Source organism: Parasteatoda tepidariorum, chromosome 7, assembly GCF_982258835.1.
Source record: "Parasteatoda tepidariorum strain Cologne lab strain chromosome 7, Ptep-v5.0, whole genome shotgun sequence".
Taxonomy (NCBI): Eukaryota; Metazoa; Arthropoda; class Arachnida; order Araneae; family Theridiidae; genus Parasteatoda; species Parasteatoda tepidariorum.
In genome coordinates, this window is record NC_141761.1 from 8,231,260 (window position 1) to 8,252,567 (window position 21,308).

At 28.5% G+C, this 21,308-nt stretch overlaps 1 protein-coding gene and 1 long non-coding RNA gene across 21 annotated transcripts in view; one reads left to right on the top strand and one right to left on the bottom strand.

The window, feature by feature from the left end:
• The window catches only part of LOC107440777 (mitochondrial potassium channel ATP-binding subunit), a 546,992-nt gene that overhangs the window by 19,804 nt on the left and 505,880 nt on the right, over positions 1 to 21,308 (bottom strand). For 3 of the 20 annotated variants that reach the window (XM_087167254.1, XM_087167252.1, XM_087167251.1), the window contains exon 1: positions 4,487 to 4,670. The exons of 5 other annotated variants lie outside the window; for them this stretch is intronic. Coding sequence is in view for 4 of the 15 variants with exons in the window: in XM_087167249.1 (XP_087023375.1) it covers positions 4,515 to 4,573 (59 nt within the window). In the remaining 11 variants the exon portion in view is untranslated. 12 more of the 20 variants (XR_015435256.1, XM_087167249.1, XR_015435254.1 and 9 more) reach the window with 10 other exon arrangements.
• Positions 1 to 21,308, top strand: part of LOC147806797 (uncharacterized) — a 494,278-nt gene that overhangs the window by 18,919 nt on the left and 454,051 nt on the right. The gene's annotated exons all lie outside the window — the stretch shown is intronic.

The window sequence follows — 21,308 nt, forward strand, 5'->3', positions numbered from 1 at the left end:
TAAATATCATAAGTTCAATTTTAAATCTCAATTATCCAACTTCACAGCAAATAAAAGAAATTTGATGTTTTATCAAAGAACTTAAAAAGTGATAGTTTAATTATTACTCACTAATGAAATTAATGCTAAATATCCTAACATTTATGGTATACCGTATTATTGCTAAGTAAATAATACTATCTCTAAGGTCTGCACTAAGAATATCAAATTACTAGCCAAAAGCAAACTTTAACAATTTTTAATGATTAATTTTTTCCCCCATGGAAAACTAAGTTAAAATACAAATTTACTATAAATTGAACTTCCTTAAAAATGCAAATTCAATTGAAAAGTCATTTTACAGTTGAGTAGGAATAAATGATTAATGAATTGGGGATAGGATCAAAAATGTTTTATTGTCTTTGAGGGGAAAAAATAAGAATATGTTTGGGTAAATTTTTGATAGCTACTTAGACTAGAGCAGTAATATAAAGATAAACCTGAAGCAGCATACGATATTTTTATTTATTCCAACTATCTTTTAAATTAATATATTTCATTTCTAATAAAAAGTTTCAAGCAATATAGCTCTAATTAGTTAAGAACATATCTAAGGAAAATAACTGTAATTCAATAAAAAATACAAGATTTGTTTAGAAAAATTCAATTTTGATGCACTTTTCAACATCAAGGAAGATGTATATATATATTTAGGCAGAAAAAATTGTTTGCCAATACTTTTACCAAAACACTATTTGGTTTGCCGAATTTACAATTTTATTGCATTTAGTGAGGTAATGAATGCTTAGTGAGGTATCTGGTATTATTTTTTAAGCTAGTTCATTTTTTAAGACTAGAAAATATTCAAGTGAACTTTCAATTATATTTACAAGCAAGTTTTCCATTTAATTAGGTTAGCTGCAATAAATATGAATCAACCTGTTATTGTAGAAAAATTCATTCTGTACAAAGAAACAAGACTTTCAAGGACCTTAAAAAAATTCTTCTAACTTAATTACGTTAGTTAGTAACAAAAATTTTTGACTGAGAACAAGTTAATCAATTACATAGCCTCAAGTAGTATACAAGGTGAGACAAAACTGATGGTTTCAACTGCAAAGGGTAAAAGAATTTATCAAAACAAAAAAACTTACAATGTGGGCTCAAAAATCAAATGGCAATCTGAAAGAGAGTTTTTTCTTGAGAAAAAGGGAAAATACAGTTAACAAGTTTTTTTTTCAGATTGTCAAGAAATTTTGGATTTGTAATAGTTAGGGATATTTACTGAAAAAAAACTTATCTCGTCTAGGACATTGAAAAAAAATGAATAAAACCGAAATAAATTGAAAAAAAAAAAAAAAAAACTCAATGAAATGGATGTTACTAAAAATAGCCAAATAAATTGTTTAGCAATAATTACATAAACATATTTGAATTTAAACAAAATACAATTTAATATAACGACAGAAAGTTAAATTTTTTTACATTTCTTTTCTCAAATAACTAAATTTTTATTATTAAAGCCGTATACATAGGGTGACCAGATTTTTTCGGGCAATTCCGGGGACACTCATCTCTACCCCCCCCCCCAATTTTATCGACAGAAAAAATTGAAGAAATTTTTTATCTTAAAAAAAAAATTTTTTTTTTCGTTTACATTTTTTTTTATAATTTAGTATATAAATTATAATCGTATAGTGTAAAATCGTGATCATAACATTTTTACACAATTTTAAAATCTGTTAACAAAACAATTTTATTGCTTTTAAAATTATACTATTTCTAAACACCGTACTTTTCTGAAACATGAATCTTCTTTAAAATTTCAGGATTTTTTTCGAGTAATTGAGAAAATATGTCACATGAAAAATCAAAATTAATCAGTACAGATAAAACCGTTTTCACTGTATTCACATCCATTCGCGATTTTTCATTAGTCCAATAGTTATTTATGCGCGAAAATACCCGTTCTACAGGCGCATTGATGCTTGGCCAGCACATTGCAATCTCAACAATTCTTTTAATATTTGTAAATGGTATATTGTTTTTTTGAAAATAATTGTTTATTTCGCGCCATTTGTCTGTTATGTGTACGGATTGGTACCATTTATCGTCTTTTGAATCCAAATAACCTTCAAGATAAGTAAACTCGTCAAATAAATCGTCGGAATTAACATTCAAAATGGCACATTTTGAAGAGAGAGACAGAACTGCCTCGTCGAATTCAGACCGTGAAGGCTTACAATCTAAAAAAAAGGCACTTCAAATCAGACATATCATCGTTGTTATCGTTCCAAGCTTCTAAATATGAAATCGCAGCTTCATAGAATTCTTTCGACGTTTCTAAATAAGAATCTTCAGTAATGATATTCTCAGCAATCAATTTAGTCAATTCAGGTTTTACAACAAGTGGAACAAATTTGGCATTCTTTCGTGCTTTCAATTTAAATATCAAATCCTTGACAACCACTCCAGATTCAATAACACATTTGTCATCGCTTTCAATTTTCAAGATGCTTTGATTAAAAATTGCTGCATGGGAATGCGCAAAAAAGAACCATAACTCGGTTGTTTCACTCTCAAAATAATTCTTCAAGATTTTTGGGCACTTTTTTTCAGACAACATAAATTCTTTAAGAGATAAATAAATTTTACGAATTCTTTCTGCAGCAGGAAGTAATGTCAACCACCTAACATGAATGTGTCCTAAAATTTTATGATATTCTTGGTCAGCATACTCACAAAATTCTTTCAGTCTTTCAATTCGGACAGTGTAAATTTTAAAATAACTAAAAAGTTTAGATACCATAACTTCAATATCTACAGGCAAACAATCAAAAGAAGTTTTTGCGCCATTATGTATAATATGAGCATTACACCCAAAACCAAAAATATCTCTTCCTAACTCAGTTTGAAGTTTAGCATGAACATTTTCTGTTCCTCTTCTTAACAATCCTCCAAAATTAGTGTTAGTATTATCCGCAGACAAACCAGCCATTTTATCCTTCAATTGGAACTCGAATAGTGCGTTTAATATTTCTGAAGATAAAATCTTTACAGTTTCTCCTTTAATTTCGTTTAGTGATACAAGTTTATTATTAATTGAATCTTTAGCACTGTCCCACTGAAAATACCGCATTAAAATAGGAAGTAATTTTACATGATTGTGATTGGAAGTATCGTAAATCTTTCTTCAATTCAAGAAATGCCCACGGAGAAAAAACATTGACAGCGATAGCTTCGCATTTTGTTCGGGCACAAGAAAATTTCTTGTCTACAAATTTCTTCTGTAAATTTGAAGTACAGTCCATGCTGCGAAACGATTGGTTGTGACGAATGGTGAGAAATGCAAGCGTTCCTTCATATGTTGCTAAGTCAACATCTTCTTTGGATGGTTCCAGCTTACGAAAAAACTGTTTGACGGATTCGTTTTTGTTTTTGCTGCCAAAGCTTCTTTGTGTTTAATTGTAAGAATGTGATCTGCTATAGCTGTTCGTCCTCCACATCCAACTGAAAACGTTGCTCTACACATTGTACATTTTACTTTGGAAGAATTATTAGGATTCGGTTCAATAAATGGAAACTCGTTTTTCCAATCATCCAAATAATGGCATTTTCTTTTTTTTTGTTTATGTTGCCATATTGACATCTATTTTAAAGAAATAAAAATATTTTTCTAAATATCTATTACGATAACAAATTATGAGGTTTTCAAAATGTAGAATAATTAGAATTTATGAAAATTAATTAGTCGTAAGTGATAATAATAACAATTTCATAAAAAATGGTTTTATACTTTATTGGCTAGATATTTATAAAATGTTTTAGTTATTTTTCTAAAATAAAACGGAAATGTAGTAATTGTTGTTGTTTTTAGTGGAAATTAGCTAATATTGGCAGTTTATGTAACCCAAGATATTAATTGTTTTAAAAGCAGCAACTAATATTCATGTTACGTCTTGCTTTAAACTTCGTTTCTTATATAAACTTGTCTGGCGTACAGCCTAGTAAAAATGTAAACATAACTAGATATTAAAGTTATGTGTTCCAAAATTTCTGTAGTATAAGTTATAGTGCGTTCTTAAAAACTAGTTAACATTTAATTTTCAATGCTTACATTAATTTGTATGAAAATTTTTGAGAAAATAAAAATTGCATATAACATATTTTTATCAAATATTTTCCACAAAATTTTTTAATTTTATAACCGGGGACAAAACCGGGGACGCAAACCGACCGGGGACACGAGGTCCTCGCCGGGGACAATCCCCGGAAATCGGGGACGTCTGGTCACCCTACGTATACAGAATTACAAAACCTACTTAACATAGAATCTAAGAGTTGGTTTGAGTAATCATACTTCACAATATTAAACATTACTATATTTGCGATTGAGATATAAAAATGTGATTTGCAGTAGAAAATACAATATGCATGGTATACCACAAAATGTTTAAATTAGTTCCGTGACTATTTTTAACATTTTGTGGGTGGAAATAAAACTAACCAAGCATATAGCTTCATCAAATGCATACTGCTTAATGTTCCTTAAAGGAATTCCTAAGATACGAGGGATTTCTTCAACGAGGTCCATTCTTCATAGTATTATAAAATTATAATCTTATTTCTCGAAGTTTATTGAAAGAAACAAAAATTTAAATTTTATTCTCGAATTCAAATTTCGAGTGTTTTGATTACGCCGTTTCCGACCTTCTATTACTGTTACATGACTTCTTTAATTTTAAAATATTTGCTCAGCCTGGCGCAGTAGGGCAACTAGCTCTTCTGTTGATTAAACTAAAAGGACATTCTCACTGTACGAAAAAAATTCGCGAATGGGAACTTTCAGAAATGTGAAGCAAAATCTGAGCAAATTTTCAAAAAAATTTCTTTTTTTTTTTCTTCCGCTTATTTTTCTATATTTAAGAGGGTCCTACATATAAAAAATAGTTTTTTTCAATTGAGAAAATGGCGAATAATGGGTAAAAACTGGAAAAATCCTGGAAAATTGGATTATTTACATTGTTTTAAATTAATTTTACAATATATTCGACAGTTTCTCATGCGTAAGGTGTTTTATGCGTAAAATTATACATCTTTCTTAGTTAAAGAAGGCATAACGGAATAATAATAAAAATGTAATAAAAAAAAATAAGATGGCGGTGTGGGGTTCGAATTTTGAAGCCGTCTAACTCCCTTTAATATTAAGTTATAATTTTCAAACTCGGACCCTAAGTAGGGGTTCATGGTCCAAACATGTTTTTTTGCCGGAAATTTTTATAGGTGAATTAGGGGGTGCAGGGGGTCCCTCAAAGTTCTATTGCATAGCTGACCGTGAGAAGCCTTTTGAAGCAAAATCGCGACTGGCTTCTAGTGTTCGAGTGGTCTGGTGATCAAGACACTGGACTAGAAATTGTCGACTGGGGCGAGGGGGCGCAGGTTCGAATCCCAGCTTTATCAACTTTTCAAAAAAAATTCTTTTTTTTTTTCTTTTCCCTATTTTGCATTATTTTATTTTTTCAATGCGTTTTTCTATATTTTAGAGGGTCCTACATATAGGAAATAATTTTTTTAAATTAATAAAATGGCGAATAATGGGTAAAAACTGGAAAAATCCTGGAAAATTGGCTTATTTCCATTGTTTTAAATTATTTTTACAATATATTCGACAGTTTCTCATGCGTAAGGTGTTTTCTGCGCAAAATTACACATCTTTCTTGGTTAAAGAAGGCATAACGGAATAATAATAAAAATGTAATAAATAAAATAAAATGGCGAAGTGGGGTTCTAATTTCGAAGTCGTCTAACTCCCTTTAATATTAAGTTATAATTTTCAAACTCGGACCCTAAGTAGGGGTCCATGGTCCAAATATGTCTTTTGCCGGGAATTTTTATAGGTGAATTAGGGGGTGTAGGGGGTCCCTCAAAGTTCTATTGCATAGCTAACCGTGAGAAAGCTTTTGAAGCGAAATCGCGACTGGCTTCTAGTGTTCGAGCGGTGTGGGGGTCAAGACACTGGACTAGAAACTGACGGCTGGGGCGAGGGGGCGCAGGTTCGAATACCAGTTTTATCAACTTTTCAAAAAAAAAAATTCTTTTTTTCTCTTTTCCCTATTTTGCATTATTTTATTTTTTTCAATGTGTTTTTCTATATTTTAGAGGGTCCTACATATAGGAAATAATTTTTTTTAAATTTATAAATTGGCGAATAATGGGTAAAAACTGGAAAAATCCTGGAAAATTGGCTTATTTCCATTGTTTTAAATTATTTTTACGATATATTCGACAGTTTCTCATGCGTAAGGTGTTTTATGCGTAAAATTGTACATCTTTCTTGGTTAAAGAAGGCATAACGGAATAATAATAAAAATGTAATAAATAAAATAAAATGGCGGTGTGGGGTTCGAATTTTTAGGCCGTCTAACTCCCTTTAATATTAAGTTATAATTTTCAAACTCGGTCCCTAAGTAGGGGTCCATGGTCCAAACATGTCTTTTGCCGGAAATTTTTATAGGTGAATTAGGGGGTGTAGGGGGTCCCTCAAAGTTCTATTGCATAGCTGACCGTGAGAAGGCTTTTGAAGCGAAATCGCGACTGGCTTCTAGTGTTCGATTGCTCTGGTGGTCAAGACACTGGACCAGAAATTGACGGCTGGGACGAGGGGGCTCAGGTTCGAATTCCAGCTTTATCAACTTTTCAAAAAAATTTCTTTTATTTTTCTTTTCCCTATTTTGCATTATTTTATTTTTTCAACGTGTTTTTTTTATATTTTTGAGGGTCCTACATATAGGAAATAATTTTTTTAAATTAATAAAATGGCGAATAATGGGTAAAAACTGGAAACATCCTGGAAAATTGGCTTATTTCCATTGTTTTAAGTTATTTTTACAATATATTCGACAGTTTCTCATGCATAAGTTGTTTTATGCTTAAAATTGTACATCTTTCTTAGTTAAAGAAGGCATAACGGAATAATAATAAAAATGTAATAAATAAAATAAAATGGCGGTGTGGGGTTCGAATTTCGAAGCCGTCTAACTCCCTTTAATATTAAGTTATAATTTTCAAACTCGGACCATACGTAGGGGTCCATGGTCCAAACATGTTTTTTGCCGGAAATTTTTATAGGTGAATTAGGGGGTGTAGGGGTCCCTTAAAGTTCTATTGCATAGCTGACCGTGAGAAAGCTTTTGAAGCGAAATCGCGACTGGCTTCTAGTGTTCGATTGGTCTGGTGGTCAAGACACTGGACCAGAAATTGACGGCTGGGACGAGGGGGCTCAGGTTCGAATCCCAGCTTTATCAACTTTTCAAAAAAATTTCTTTTTTTTTCTTTTCCCTATTTTGCATTATTTTATTTTTTCAACGTGTTTTTTTATATTTTAGAGGGTCCTACATATAGGAAATAATTTTTTTAAATTAATAAAATTGCAAATAATGGGTAAAAACTGGAAACATCCTGGAAAATTGGCTTATTTCCATTGTTTTAAGTTATTTTTACAATATATTCGACAGTTTCTCATGCGTAAGTTGTTTTATGCTTAAAATTGTACATCTTTCTTAGTTAAAGAAGGCATAACGGATAAATAATAAAAATGTAATAAATAAAATAAAATGGCAGTGTGGGGTTCGAATTTCGAAGCCGTCTATTTCCCTTTAATATTAAGTTATAATTTTCAAACTCGGACCCTAAGTAGGGGTCCATGGTCCAAACATGTCTTTTGCCGGAAATTTTTATAGGTGAATTAGGGGGTGAAGGGGGTCCCTCAAAGTTCTATTGCATAGTTGAACGTGAGAAGGCTTTTGAAGCAAAATCGCGACTGGCTTCTAGTGTTCGATTGGTCTGGTGGTCAAGACACTGGACCAGAAATTGACGGCTGGGACGAGGGGGCTCAGGTTCGAATCCCAGCTTTATCAACTTTTCAAAAAAATTTCTTTTTTTTTCTTTTCCCTATTTTGCATTATTTTATTTTTTCAACGTGTTTTTTTATATTTTAGAGGGTCCTACATATAGGAAATAATTTTTTTAAATTAATAAAATTGCAAATAATGGGTAAAAACTGGAAACATCCTGGAAAATTGGCTTATTTCCATTGTTTTAAGTTATTTTTACAATATATTCGACAGTTTCTCATGCGTAAGTTGTTTTATGCTTAAAATTGTACATCTTTCTTAGTTAAAGAAGGCATAACGGATAAATAATAAAAATGTAATAAATAAAATAAAATGGCAGTGTGGGGTTCGAATTTCGAAGCCGTCTATTTCCCTTTAATATTAAGTTATAATTTTCAAACTCGGACCCTAAGTAGGGGTCCATGGTCCAAACATGTCTTTTGCCGGAAATTTTTATAGGTGAATTAGGGGGTGAAGGGGGTCCCTCAAAGTTCTATTGCATAGTTGAACGTGAGAAGGCTTTTGAAGCAAAATCGCGACTGGCTTCTAGTGTTCGAGTGGTCTGGTGGTCAAGACACTGGACTAGAAACTGACGGCTGGGACGAGGGGGCTCAGGTTCGAATCCCAGCTTTATCAACTTTTCAAAAAAAATTTCTTTTTTTTCTTCTTGTCCCTATTTTGCATTATTTTATTTTTTCAACGTGTTTTTCTATATTTAAGAGGGTCCTACATATAGGAAATAATTTTTTTAAATTAATAAAATGGCGAATAATGTGAAAAAACTGGAAAAATCCTGGAAAATTGGCTTATTTCCATTGTTTTAAATTATTTTTACAATATATTCGACAGTTTCTGATGCGTAAGGGGTTTTATGCGTAAAATTGTACATCTTTCTTAGTTAAAGAAGGCATGACGGAATAATAATAAAAATGTATTAAATAAAATAAAATGGCGGTGCGGAGTTCGAATTTCGAAGCCGTCTAACTCCCTTTTATATTAAGTTATAATTTTCAAACTCGGACCCTAAGTTGGGGTCCATGGTCCAAACATGTCTCTTGCCGGAAATTTTTATAGGTGTATTAGGGGGTGCAGGGGGCCCCTCAAAGGCCTACTGCATAGCTGACCGTGAGAGGGCTATCGAAGCGAAATCGTGACTGGCTTCTAGTGTTAGAGTGGTCTGGTGGGCAAGACGCCAGACTGGTAACTGATGCCTGGGGCGAGGAGGTGCAGGTTTGAATCCCAGCTTTATCAACTTTTCAAAAAAATTTATTTTTCTTTTCTTTTGCATATTTTGCATTATATTATTTTTTCAATGTGTTTTTCTATATTTTAGAAGGTCCTACATATAGGAAATAATTTTTTTAAATTGATAAAATGCGAATATTGGGTAAAAACTGGATAAATCCAGGAAAATCGGCTTATTTCCATTGTTTTAAATTATTTTTACAATATATTCGTCAGTTAATCATGCGCAAGGTGCTCTATAAGTAGAATCGCTCATCTTTCTTTGTTAAAGAATGCATAAAGGAATAATAATGAAAATATAATAAATAAAATTAAATGGCAGGTAGGTGTTCGAATTTCGTAACGTTCGAATTATCATTTAGTTTTGAGATATAGAGGACACCTAAAATTCAGTTAAATGTTGTATGATTAGTTCTATAACAACTTCATTTCAAAATGCAAATTTAATTGCTAAATTTATTTAAAGAATTATAATAATAATTCATTTATTATTTTTTTTTTTATAAATGTAGTGATTAGTTATTACATCATACCTTAGTCACTTTAATAAACTATGTTTACTGACTAAATATAACAACTAAATATAATAATAAAAGCTTGAATAGAAAATTTCTTTGCAGGTTTCTGTGCCAATAATTAGCTAAATTATTATCTTATTGCGGTCTTTAACGTCCTCTGACGGGAACTGGTAGGAAAAATCCTTTTATAGACAATCATCCAGATGAAAAATGGGTGAAGTTTTATTTAAGGCGACATCCACCGATAACTCAGTGCAAGGTGAAGATAATTTCAAAAGGCAAAACTTCCCTTAGAGAATAATATTCGAAATACTGGTTTTAAGAACTTTATAGGAATCTTTAGGAGGGAAGTAGCCCTGGCATCCTTTTAGAAAGTGAGCATTTACAATGCGAACGAAACAAGAGTTGAATACTGCCCTTAAACGGGAAAAATCTTTGGCTCTAAAAATTATAAGGATTTATATTCTGAAGTACAAATATATACAAATCATACAAATATTATATTTACAAATATATTGTAGATGAAAAATTTGCAATATATTTGTAAAATGCTGCTGCGGACATCGTTACATTTCATGAATCGCTTTTTCCAAAGAAATATTTAGCAGGGACTGATTCTGTAATATCTCAAAGAATTCTTCAGTAAGGAAAAACTACCAATGGAGGTACTTTTTTCCTTACTTTACTTTTTTTTTTTACCCATGGCTAATTAAAAATGCTATCAAATTCCCTATTTTGTTTCTTCTGGATAGATATCTCCTATCAATTTGAAACTGAGTAAGTTTTGTTCATCAAAACAAATTTTCTGTTTCTGTACCTAATTCATGGAAATCTCCCGTTAGATCTTGAAAACAAAAGAATTGTAAAACATAAGTCGAGAAGATTTTACATCCATTTTTGAATAAGATTTTAAGGCATCAACTGATGAAGTTAAAATGCTTTTATGAAATGCGATATTTTTCCATTCGATGTAGAAAACGTTTACTTTAACAAATGCATGCGAGACAGACACCAAGAGTTAATGAGCAAGACAGCTTATCAACAAAATACATGCTTTGAGAGTAACGATGCGCTATTTCTTCAGAAGCTTGAGAAGGAAATCTCACAAGTTATGTTGCAAATTCTTAAAGGAACATTGACCGAAAAGTTTAATCTCCCAAATATCCAATAGCCTGTGATTTTCTCAATATAGAAGAATTTATTTCAAAAAGAACATTTGGTTAATCAAATTTTGGCACTGAAGATGAAACAACTAACATTGATAATGCATCTTGAAAACTGATTTTGAGATAAGTCCTCTTGAGGCATTGTTAGTTGCAAAAACGATTGGTTTCATAAGTAACTACTAGATATAAGTCAATGAGAGATGGGTTTTACTCAAACTTCGAAACTCCTTTTCTCATTTATTATCCAGTGAGAAATTCTGGAAATGGAACTGGAAAATCAAAAGAAATTTCGAAGATACATTTACATTGGCCAAAAATTTGGAAAAAAGAGGAAGGTTAAATCAAAAGAAAAAGAAATAAATTACTCATGACGAAAAGAAAAAAAATACTTAAAAAGATTTTTAAAAAAAAGCTTAAAAAATATGAGGAAAAGATTAAACAAAAAAATGATCGAATTATAATAATAATAAAAACATCATCAGATTACACAATGATAAACATGCATAATTTAGAACGGACTATTAAACTGTGTTACATAATTTGCATTTAATAACATAATTTGCATTTAATAACATAAAATCACTATCATTTAGCTAAAATTACAAATTTTGAGATTTTTATGATTTTTTTTTAAAGACAAGCTAAGCTTAAGTGTTCCTTCACTGGTTAGTTTACCCTATAAAATGTTGAGAAATTTGCGATGTTGTGAGAGATGCTTAAAAATGATGACTACGCATTTTGATTAATATTTATAAGATATATATTCAAGAAATTGATAAATATTTTATTCCAAATTTATTCATACGTATGTATATTATTGCAATTGTATCAGTTATTGAGTAAACAAACAAAAAATAAAAAGTAATCACATTAAAGAAGCACAATCTGTTGTATAATCATATTCTATCAGAAGCATGCTTTTATAAAACTCGACATTCGTTGAATAAAATGTTTTTTATTCAATAAAATGTTTTATTCAAATTTATTTACTAAATTGCAAATCCATTTTTAGAAGACTAAAAAAGAAACATTGTATTTTATAGTTTTAAAAAAATAAAAATAAAAAGATTAGCAAACTATTATTAGCGAAAAAAATATGAATGAAATTTTACGCGACGCGCACGAAGTCAAGTTCTCGCAAGTTTATCACATTTTAATATTAATCGCCCCATTTAATTATTTCTTTATTGTCGCCAAATTAATTTTTTTTAAATAATTAATTTTAATTTTTCTCAGCTTCTAATAAATAAAAACAGTTGAAACTTTAGATTTTTCAATTGAAAAATATGTAGCTTAATATGGTATAAAAAAATTAATGCCTTAAAATTCAAAATTTTTTCATTTTCAATTTAATTAAGTAATAAAAAATAATTAATTATTATTAAAAATTATTTTTTTCATGAAATTATCTTTGGGTAAATTATTTGTTTGACTGGGTGAAATTTTCTTTGAATTGCTTTATTAGTTTTAGAAATATGACTAAAAACGTAAAAAGTGAAATTAACATTAAGGGGTACGAACTTTGGATCACTCTCCTGACCAAACTCTGGGGACCATATTTCCCAGATTGCTGCTACCCCCTATATTTTGAAGGTTAAAAATCCAAATGTGTAAAAAAAAATATATGTTTAATCAGAAAAAGTACGTTTTTGTGGCTCATTTCGTAACTTAATTAATAGTTAGCACTAATTAATTAGCATATTTGAGGTCACCCCCAGGAACCATTAAGATTGACACTTTGTTCGTGAAAATCCGATCATTAGAACGAAGGTTATTCAGGGTGATATCTTTTTTTTTTTTTTTTTTTTGCTGACTATACATATGTACTAGTGCTGGACTATGATTCGTTTAAAATGGACCAATGGAAGAAAAGTTTCATTTCAATATTCAGTACCATTGTTAAGAAAGAAGTAGGGAAAAAGAAATTTGAGAGAGAATATAGTCTTATAAAATGTCTTATATTGTAAAAAAAATAATAAACCAGCGGAAATTTCAATTTCAAATTTACATTTCGCAATTATAAAAGGCACAACTGGAAAGTTTTAAGAAGAAAGATGCCAATAAAAATTTTAATATAGTTAAATTTATAAATTAATTTTCATGGAAATCTTCATGGAATCTTCATGGAAAATATATTGTGGAATTTTATGTTCAATCTTATGAAATCTGTGAATTTTTTTACTTCGAATTTAAACAACATGGTTTCAATTCGAAAAGAAAAATATCATCTAGTGTTTCAAAATTGAATTTTATCAAATTCTCATTAATGTCCTTTGTTGACCACATGTGTTTTGCTACTAAGATCTCTTTAATTTGTAACACATTAAAAAACCACAAAATAGATGTTCATAAAAAATAAAAAAAACTAAATAGGTATTAAAGAAATGATGCTATAACAGTCTTCCTTGTAACTTCCTAACAGCGTTACAAATTAAAACCTTTTTACTTGCCACCATCAAAGAATTTTTATAAGAATCGAATATTAAAGTATGATTTACGTCAAACAATGATGATATTATGATGCATATCTTAAATAAAAGAGCAATGTGTTTAATAACAAAATAATGATAACATAAAATGAGAAATTTGTGTAAGAATGGTAGCTAAATTAATTTACTGTAAATAATAGGCGAGATTTTAACTTTAAATTGAAATACAGGTAAAACTTTTAAACTTGGTCAATGAAAAAGTTATCCTTTTTTTCACTAACTCATCTGCCATGTCACACAGAAAGCACTTAAAACTGTACATTCGAAATCAAAAGGCTCCTAAATATTCACTGAACATTGTCAATTGAGATTTTTTTTAACGTTTCTTTTTTTACGGTATTTTGCAGAATAGTTTTAATGCTATAAATATAAAAATTTACAAAAAAAACTGCTCTCTATGTTGAAATACCATAATTTTTTTACAAAGAAAATCTAAAATGTATGACACATTGGGAAACAATTATTTACTAAATGCGTAAAATATGTAACTGATGGTAAAATACAGTTTTATGACAGAATGTATTATTTAGTTGGGTTGAAAATCAAGCTCGTATTATTAAGAATATTATTCAGAGCAAATGTTACAAAAAAATACTTCCAAAAGTATAAAAAAATATGCAACAGAAAATCTATACCGTACTTTAATAGTCAAAATGTATCTTTTTGGACTTATAATATGGTGATTGATTTTGAACTAAGCACTAAACTGATTGTTATGTTACTGTGTTATGTTATTGTTATGTTACACTTTTAAACCTTTCAAAAATATTCAAAGAAGACGTTTTTATCGTTAATTCATGTCTGTTTCTGTCAGAATATGGAAAAAATGCATCTCTACGCTTTGAAAACTTAAAATTGTGGGTTATAAAATGTGTTACGGTCAGCTTGCTTTAGCTTTCTAAATAAGACAACGACTTAATTATGAAAGTGCTTCCTTGTTTCTGTTAAAATTTAATATATTTCTTAAGTTAAAGCTCTTAAAATCGCCAACATTTATGCAATACTTTTTACTAGCAAAACATTTTCACAGACATCGGAAAAGGCTTTGATGTATATATAAATATTTGTGTTTAATAAAACACAACTTAACTAAAGCAATTTCGAGATCGATGTTAACGAAAGACAATTTAGATTTATTGACTGTAGTAACAAGTATGGATCTAAGATCACTCTAAAACTTATCTTATAATTTTATATAAAGATGTAAGTTATTTGGAAATTTTGTTGCAAGAATTGAGAGAAAGCTGTATGAGATAAATTGCAGAAAAATTTTCCACAATTCGAAATTTGGAGATCACTTGTGTTGGGTAACAACGTATGAATTTAATGAAACTTGGATTTTTAATGTGTTTTCCCATTACCTGAACTGAAAACATCAATAGAAAAATATGTACTATGAACATTTTAGAAATAAGGGTTAATCTTTAGTGTTGAGCAGTCGCCTCCTTCAAGCATAGTCACATTTATCAAAGTATATTTAAACAGCAATTCAAAATATTTTTCTTTTGTTTATACCACTGCATCACAAATTCAAGATAAATACGCATTTTAAAAGACCGCTATATTTTAAATGATGCTACTAAAGTAAACTCAAATCAACGAATTCAGTTTATGAAATTGTTCTAGTTCACTTTATCATCTGCATTTGGAGTGAATTGCATTATTGTATTTATTAAATTTTAAACTTTTAAATATATTTTAACTTATAATGCGTTTTGAATAAATTATGACTTATATTTTTAATTTAGGTTAGTGATTTGATTTCTCTGTGTGAGAAAGTTCAAACTTATCACTCAAAATTAAATGTACTTTAAAAGCTTGATTTGTTTAACTTAAATTGGTATTAGCTAAATTTTATTTTAAAATTGCTTACACTTTCTTGATTGCTTTAAACATCGTTGATTTAGAATTGAATATTACTCAGAGCACATATACACATAAAGTATTTCGAATAGAAAGGTTTTATTGCACTCTTTAAAATACAGTAATAATAGGGTAAAAGAAATTTTTGAGAGAACATAGGCTTATAAAAAAAATTTTATATTATAAAAAATAAATTAATAAGCCAGGCGAAATTTTAATTTCGAATTCGCATTTCCCAATTCTAAGAAGCACAACTAAAAATCATTAAGAAGGAGGAATTTAATAAAAACTTTAATGTAGTTAAATTTGCAAATTTAAAAATACGGGATTTTCATGAAAATTCATTGTGGATTTTTGAATACAGTAATATAAAAATTTTGAATTATTTTACTTCTATTTTGAATAGCAAGGTTTTATGTTGGAAAGAAAAACGCTGCCTAGTGTTTCGAAATTTAATTTTCTCAAATTCTCATTAATGTCCTTTGATGACACATATGTTTTGGTACTAAGATCTCTTTATAAAATATTAAAGAAAATACAGTCAGAATGATTGAAAAAGTTACTTTATACTCATAACAGTAAAGGGTGCAAGCGGAAAGTCGAAAAAAAGATACAGACCTCTGCTTACTTTTTTGTGTTACTATTTTTTCTTAAACACTGGACAAAATAGATGTTCATAAAAAGAAACTATATAAGCAGTAAAAAAAATTATGCTCTAACATTGTTACTTGTAACTTCCTAACAGTGTAATAATAACACTGTTCGTGCACATAAATTATTAATAGTAAAGAAAAAAAATCAGTTGGCTAAGATCTCTTTAATTTATAAGACATTAAAGAAAATACACTCAGGGTATAAAGTGAAAATTTACTTTTCACTCAACAGTAAAGGGTGCAATCGGAAAGTCGAAAAAAATATATACCTCTGCCAACTTTTTTGTGTTACTATTTTTCTTATTTAATTATTTTTTTTAAACACTGGACAAAATAGATGTTCATAAAAAATGAATAAGTATTGAAAAATGAAGCTCTAACAGTATAGTACTAACACTGTTAGTGCACATAACTTATTAGCAGTTTAAGTAAAATCAAATTTTAAAAAATCAATGCGCCTAGCTTATTGAAAAATACCGTAAAAAATTCATGAAGTAATATAATCAAGCAAACATATGCAACTCTACAACAACCGAAATACTCTAAAATGGATCAGTTAAAACTCATTTACTGTTGACTAAAAAGCATACTACATTCTTTTTTAGTTTTTTAAGAAAATAACTGGAATAATTTCAATTCAGCGGTAACATAAAACTTAATTTTCTTATAGAACGAAATTTTTTTACAATTTTTTTCTTATTAGTTATTGATTGAAAAAAAAAAAAAACTGGAATAAACACTGCAACTCATACTAGAATATAAATTCATGAATTCTTTTTTAAAATTTGTTTTAATATTTCTCCCTGAAATAAAAAACTAAATCTAATTTTATTTCGTTTTTAATTTTTTATTTTATTAGTCAAACTTAACTTCTAACAACGTGTGTTTTTATACTCGATAATGCAAGAACCTAGAAAAGTAGAGCTTATTCCGGCAGTGTAGGCATTAAAAGTTATATTTAAGTCCTTGTGTAATCAAATAGGCAGAATCCTCAGTCCCGGCAAAAAAATGATTTCTACAATTTTACAAAACACATCTAGTTTTATAACTCGAATAAAAATATGACCAATCGAATTAAAATTTCAAAAGCCAGTTCTCCCAAATTTATAAAATGTAGTTTTAAAGATATAGTTGATTTAAAAAAACAAATTCTTTATGAATTAAAAATTAATTTTTTTAACTAACAGAAACCATTTTATATGAGCCGTCTATTAAAGTTACATTTCACATTAAGGTTAAGGTTATTTAACTACATTAAGGTTATACATGAGAAAGATGCAGAAAATCTTACGGAATTAGGAATTGAAACGTTTTATAATTTCATGCAATTTTAAAATAAATCACCTATGCTATTTTTTAAATTTTTCGTGTTGAAATGTTGATCTGAAATTTTTAAAACGTCAATTAATTTAGTTTTGTTATCGGTGCAATGGACGTTGCACAGTAATAATATGAATATCAAACAAATATTAACAGCTGAATTAGCTTAAAGTAAATTCAAGCGAATCGTTCAAGTTTGGTCAATGGATAGATCACCATTTTTAGCTACAGTGTAAATTATAAAATTATGACCAATCGCAAATTATTAAATAATCAATCTAAAATGAATTAAGCTGTTAGAATTCTTGCTTCAATAGATAGCAATAAGTGATAAATAACAGAGAAATTTAACGCCATGCAAAATTTCACTATCGCTAGTGTAAAATAACATTAAAATAATTTTAAAGAAATTTTATTTTTCAGATATATACTAATTATCTACATTAAAAACACCAATGAATATTATGTAAAGTAAAAAATTTATTAAATAATGTTTTTATTTAGTATTGAGCAATCGCCAAATTTTTAGTACCAGGCAGATCCATTACGTAAAGTTCAATCCTTTTTTATTTCTCCATCTTCACTAAATCTAATTTTTTAGAACCGTTAGAAAAGTTTATTTTATGAATTTAAAATCAAAATATGAAGTTTGGAAACAACACGAAATTGTAATGATAGGGATTGATATAAGTTGTTTACTGCGATCGATGTCACAATTTAATATGCAATTTTAATAAATGAAATGAAAGTTTAAGGCAACCACAGTTATTTTTGTATTTATGATTAATCCGCGGGAAATAATTATTTAAATAAAATGAAATTCAAACCTTACTTTAAGCAGAATTTAATATAAAGTAGTTTCAAACAGCAATTTTTAAGATTTTTCAAGTAAATGCATAAACATTGTCGTAGATAAATAATAAATAACAAGAGAAATCATTCATAATATTAGTATAATTCTTGGAATAGCTCTTTATATTATAGAAATAAGCAAATTAAACTTAAATTGAAATATAATAGACCTATCAATTACATAGTAATGCTGTCTTATATTTTAAATAAATAATTTTTTATGTGTAATGTTTTTGAAATAAATGGAGACTTAACATTTAATTTGACTGGTAATCTTCTTTTAAGTTACCTAGTAAATGTAAAGAACTAAACTTTTTATTCGTAAGTAAATAAGTTTTATTTGTAAAAGAATTATAACTTTGATTTTAATTTTTCGTAACTAAATTTTATTTTAAAATGACTTACATTTTCTTGATCACTCTAAACATCGTTGATTTTGGAATTGAATATTACTCAGAGCAAATACACACAAAATATTTCAAATAGAAATGATTTAATGCACTGTGGTAAAGTATATTTTCTTTTTAAGTACATATGCACTAGTGCCAGACTATGATTCGTTTAAAATGGGCCAATAAAATAAAGGTTTCTGTTAGAATATTTAATAGCATTGCTCAAAATAGTTGAAGAAATGTTTTTTTTGCATGAGAGTTTTTAATAAAAAATGTAATAAAAATAATAATTTTTACACGAAATCTTAAAATTATATTTCCACCTATAAAGATAATACAAAATTTCCCGCATGTATTATCCAAGAAAATTCATAAAGCTAGACAGTTTAAAAAATAAGTTTGGCACAACTAAAAAATTAGCTGAATGAATTTTTAAAAATATTTAAATTTCCAAATTTAAAAATATGGAATTTATATGAAGCAATTTATCATACAATTGTATATTTAAAAATATTGAAATTTCTGAATTATTCCTGTAAGTAATTAAATAAAATGGTTTTAGTTATAAAAGGAAGCATCCTAATATTTCTAAAATTAATTTTCTGAAATTCCCTGAAATTTCTTTGGGGGTATACGAATATATGAAACAATAAAAAAGATACACACATAAAAAGAGAAAATTGTTAAGGTAATAATGAAAAGAGAAACATATGTGCAACATAAAAAAAATCTGAATTTTTATTCAGATGTTTTAAGCAGAATTTCTTTGAGTACTTTAAAAGATTGTTTTTAATTTTTATTCAGATTTAATCTCAAAATTCCGTTTTTTCCCTGTATGATTTGTTTTCTCCACGGTTCACTTTTCTGTCAACATCAAAGCACTCCTCTCATTTTCAGTGGGAAGAAAGTTAACTAAAATCATAGTTTTAAGGCTATTTTGTTTCTTTTTCTTAAAGATATTCAACTAACTGGGGCAATGGTTACTATTCGTATTTCATTATCACTTCAATTTTTCGCACTACAGTATTTTATTGGTGATACTTTGATTTTTTGATAAATACTCCAGATAACAGTGCCCGTCATGAATTTCATTAAATGCTTTACTTCAATGAAATGAAATTTCAGAAATTAGACTGTAGTATGTTACTTAAATTAAACCATATTATTATAATCCTAAAATTTATGCAATGCTTTTGCTATACAATTTTTTACTTCAGTTGATTTTTTATACCATTTAATATTGCGATCATTACGTATCACACTTATTATTTTTTCAAGCTTCTTTTTCCTTCATTGAGTGTCTTTAAATAATTGATGGTAAGTGAATAGAACCAAAAGTGTTATTTAACACATATTTTTCTAGAGATTAGCAAAATGCTGCAATATTTCAATTTAAAATGGTTGAATTGGAATAGTGCCATTTAAAATGATTGAAATAAAATATTGTAATTCAATGGGATTGCTTAGAATATTGTAATTCAAAATGATTTATTTATCAAAAGTGAAATGAAAACAACGTCACCCACAAACTACAAACTCGATGTGGGTAATAAAGGTAATTTTAAATTGAAATGTTTGTAAGCAACAGCTGTAATAAAAAAAAGGCAGTATGTTGCAATGTAGCAGTTTTCGAAAAACCTACACACTGTAAAACATTTCGGATCAAAGAAGTACTGGCAACCAGAGTGCCAGTACTTTTTACCGAAAAATCTATTTATGTAGCAAAATTTTGTAAAACAAAAATCTGATATACCATAATTTTTACAGTAATATTTACTATAAAATTCCGAAATCAACTGTAATAAAGAAAATATCGCTGCAAAAATTACGGTACAAAACTTTTAAGGAAAATTTTATTTGATCGTAAAATTTCACGGAGGCTGGGCTCAGAGCACCTTTACTTTTTACCATAATTTGAAATGAAATCTTTTACAGTGTATGTTTAAAAAAAGACGGATTCGATATAAAGTGTCAGAATACTATATTAAATAAGTGTACCAATCTTGTGACGTAGCAAAAAAAATAATAATTAAAATACGAAGTAGTGAAAACATAATTTTTTTATGACATAGATGTAGGTCGAAGGTAATAGTAAAGCTAATTTATTATTTTCTAATGTTGTGAAATTAGAATAAAAATGGCATTCTGCCTCTCTGTACTAATGGCTAGTAGGGGAGAGTGGGGTCAATTGTAACAGGGTACGATTGTAACAGAGCAAAAATTTCGAGTGTCGGGTTTTAGATTTGGTTCTTAGGTGGCGCACAAGGTGTATTTAATAAATCTACATGTACACCCCTGCTGGCAACCATTTCTAGGTACTTTTGAAAGAGTTACATCACAAAATATATTTTCACGCTACGTAAGTAATTTTTTTGGCATTAGAATATTATATTGTAGCAAAGTAATTTTGTTTAAATCAATAAAAATTATTAACCGAATATGTAAGTGGACACCTTAATTAACATTTCAGAAAAAAAAAGATTAGTTTAGTTAATTAACTTGCATTGTTTTTAACAAATGAAGCTGAAATGGCGTCTTGGGGACAATTGTAACAATAAGTAAAGGGACGATTGTAACAGCTGAAAATAAATAATCTTATGCTTACAAACAATTACTTAACTCTTTAAGAACCACCAATAGTTTCCTATATCATTTATATTATTTTATTTGTCACCTTTCACAGCATAAATTAAAATTTTTAACCCCTTAAAGTTATAAGTTTAACCCTTTAAGTTTCTGCTCATTATTATTTTTACTCCTAAAATATCACTACTATTTTGATCAATAAAAAAATATATCACAACTATGATAATATGTATAATTAACTATGTTTTAGTTGAATTTATGAACTGTTACAATTGACCCCGTAAGTGGGGACAATTGTAACAAGTGCACGACTGTCGAAAATTGTTAATTACTAATATAATAACATTTAAAAT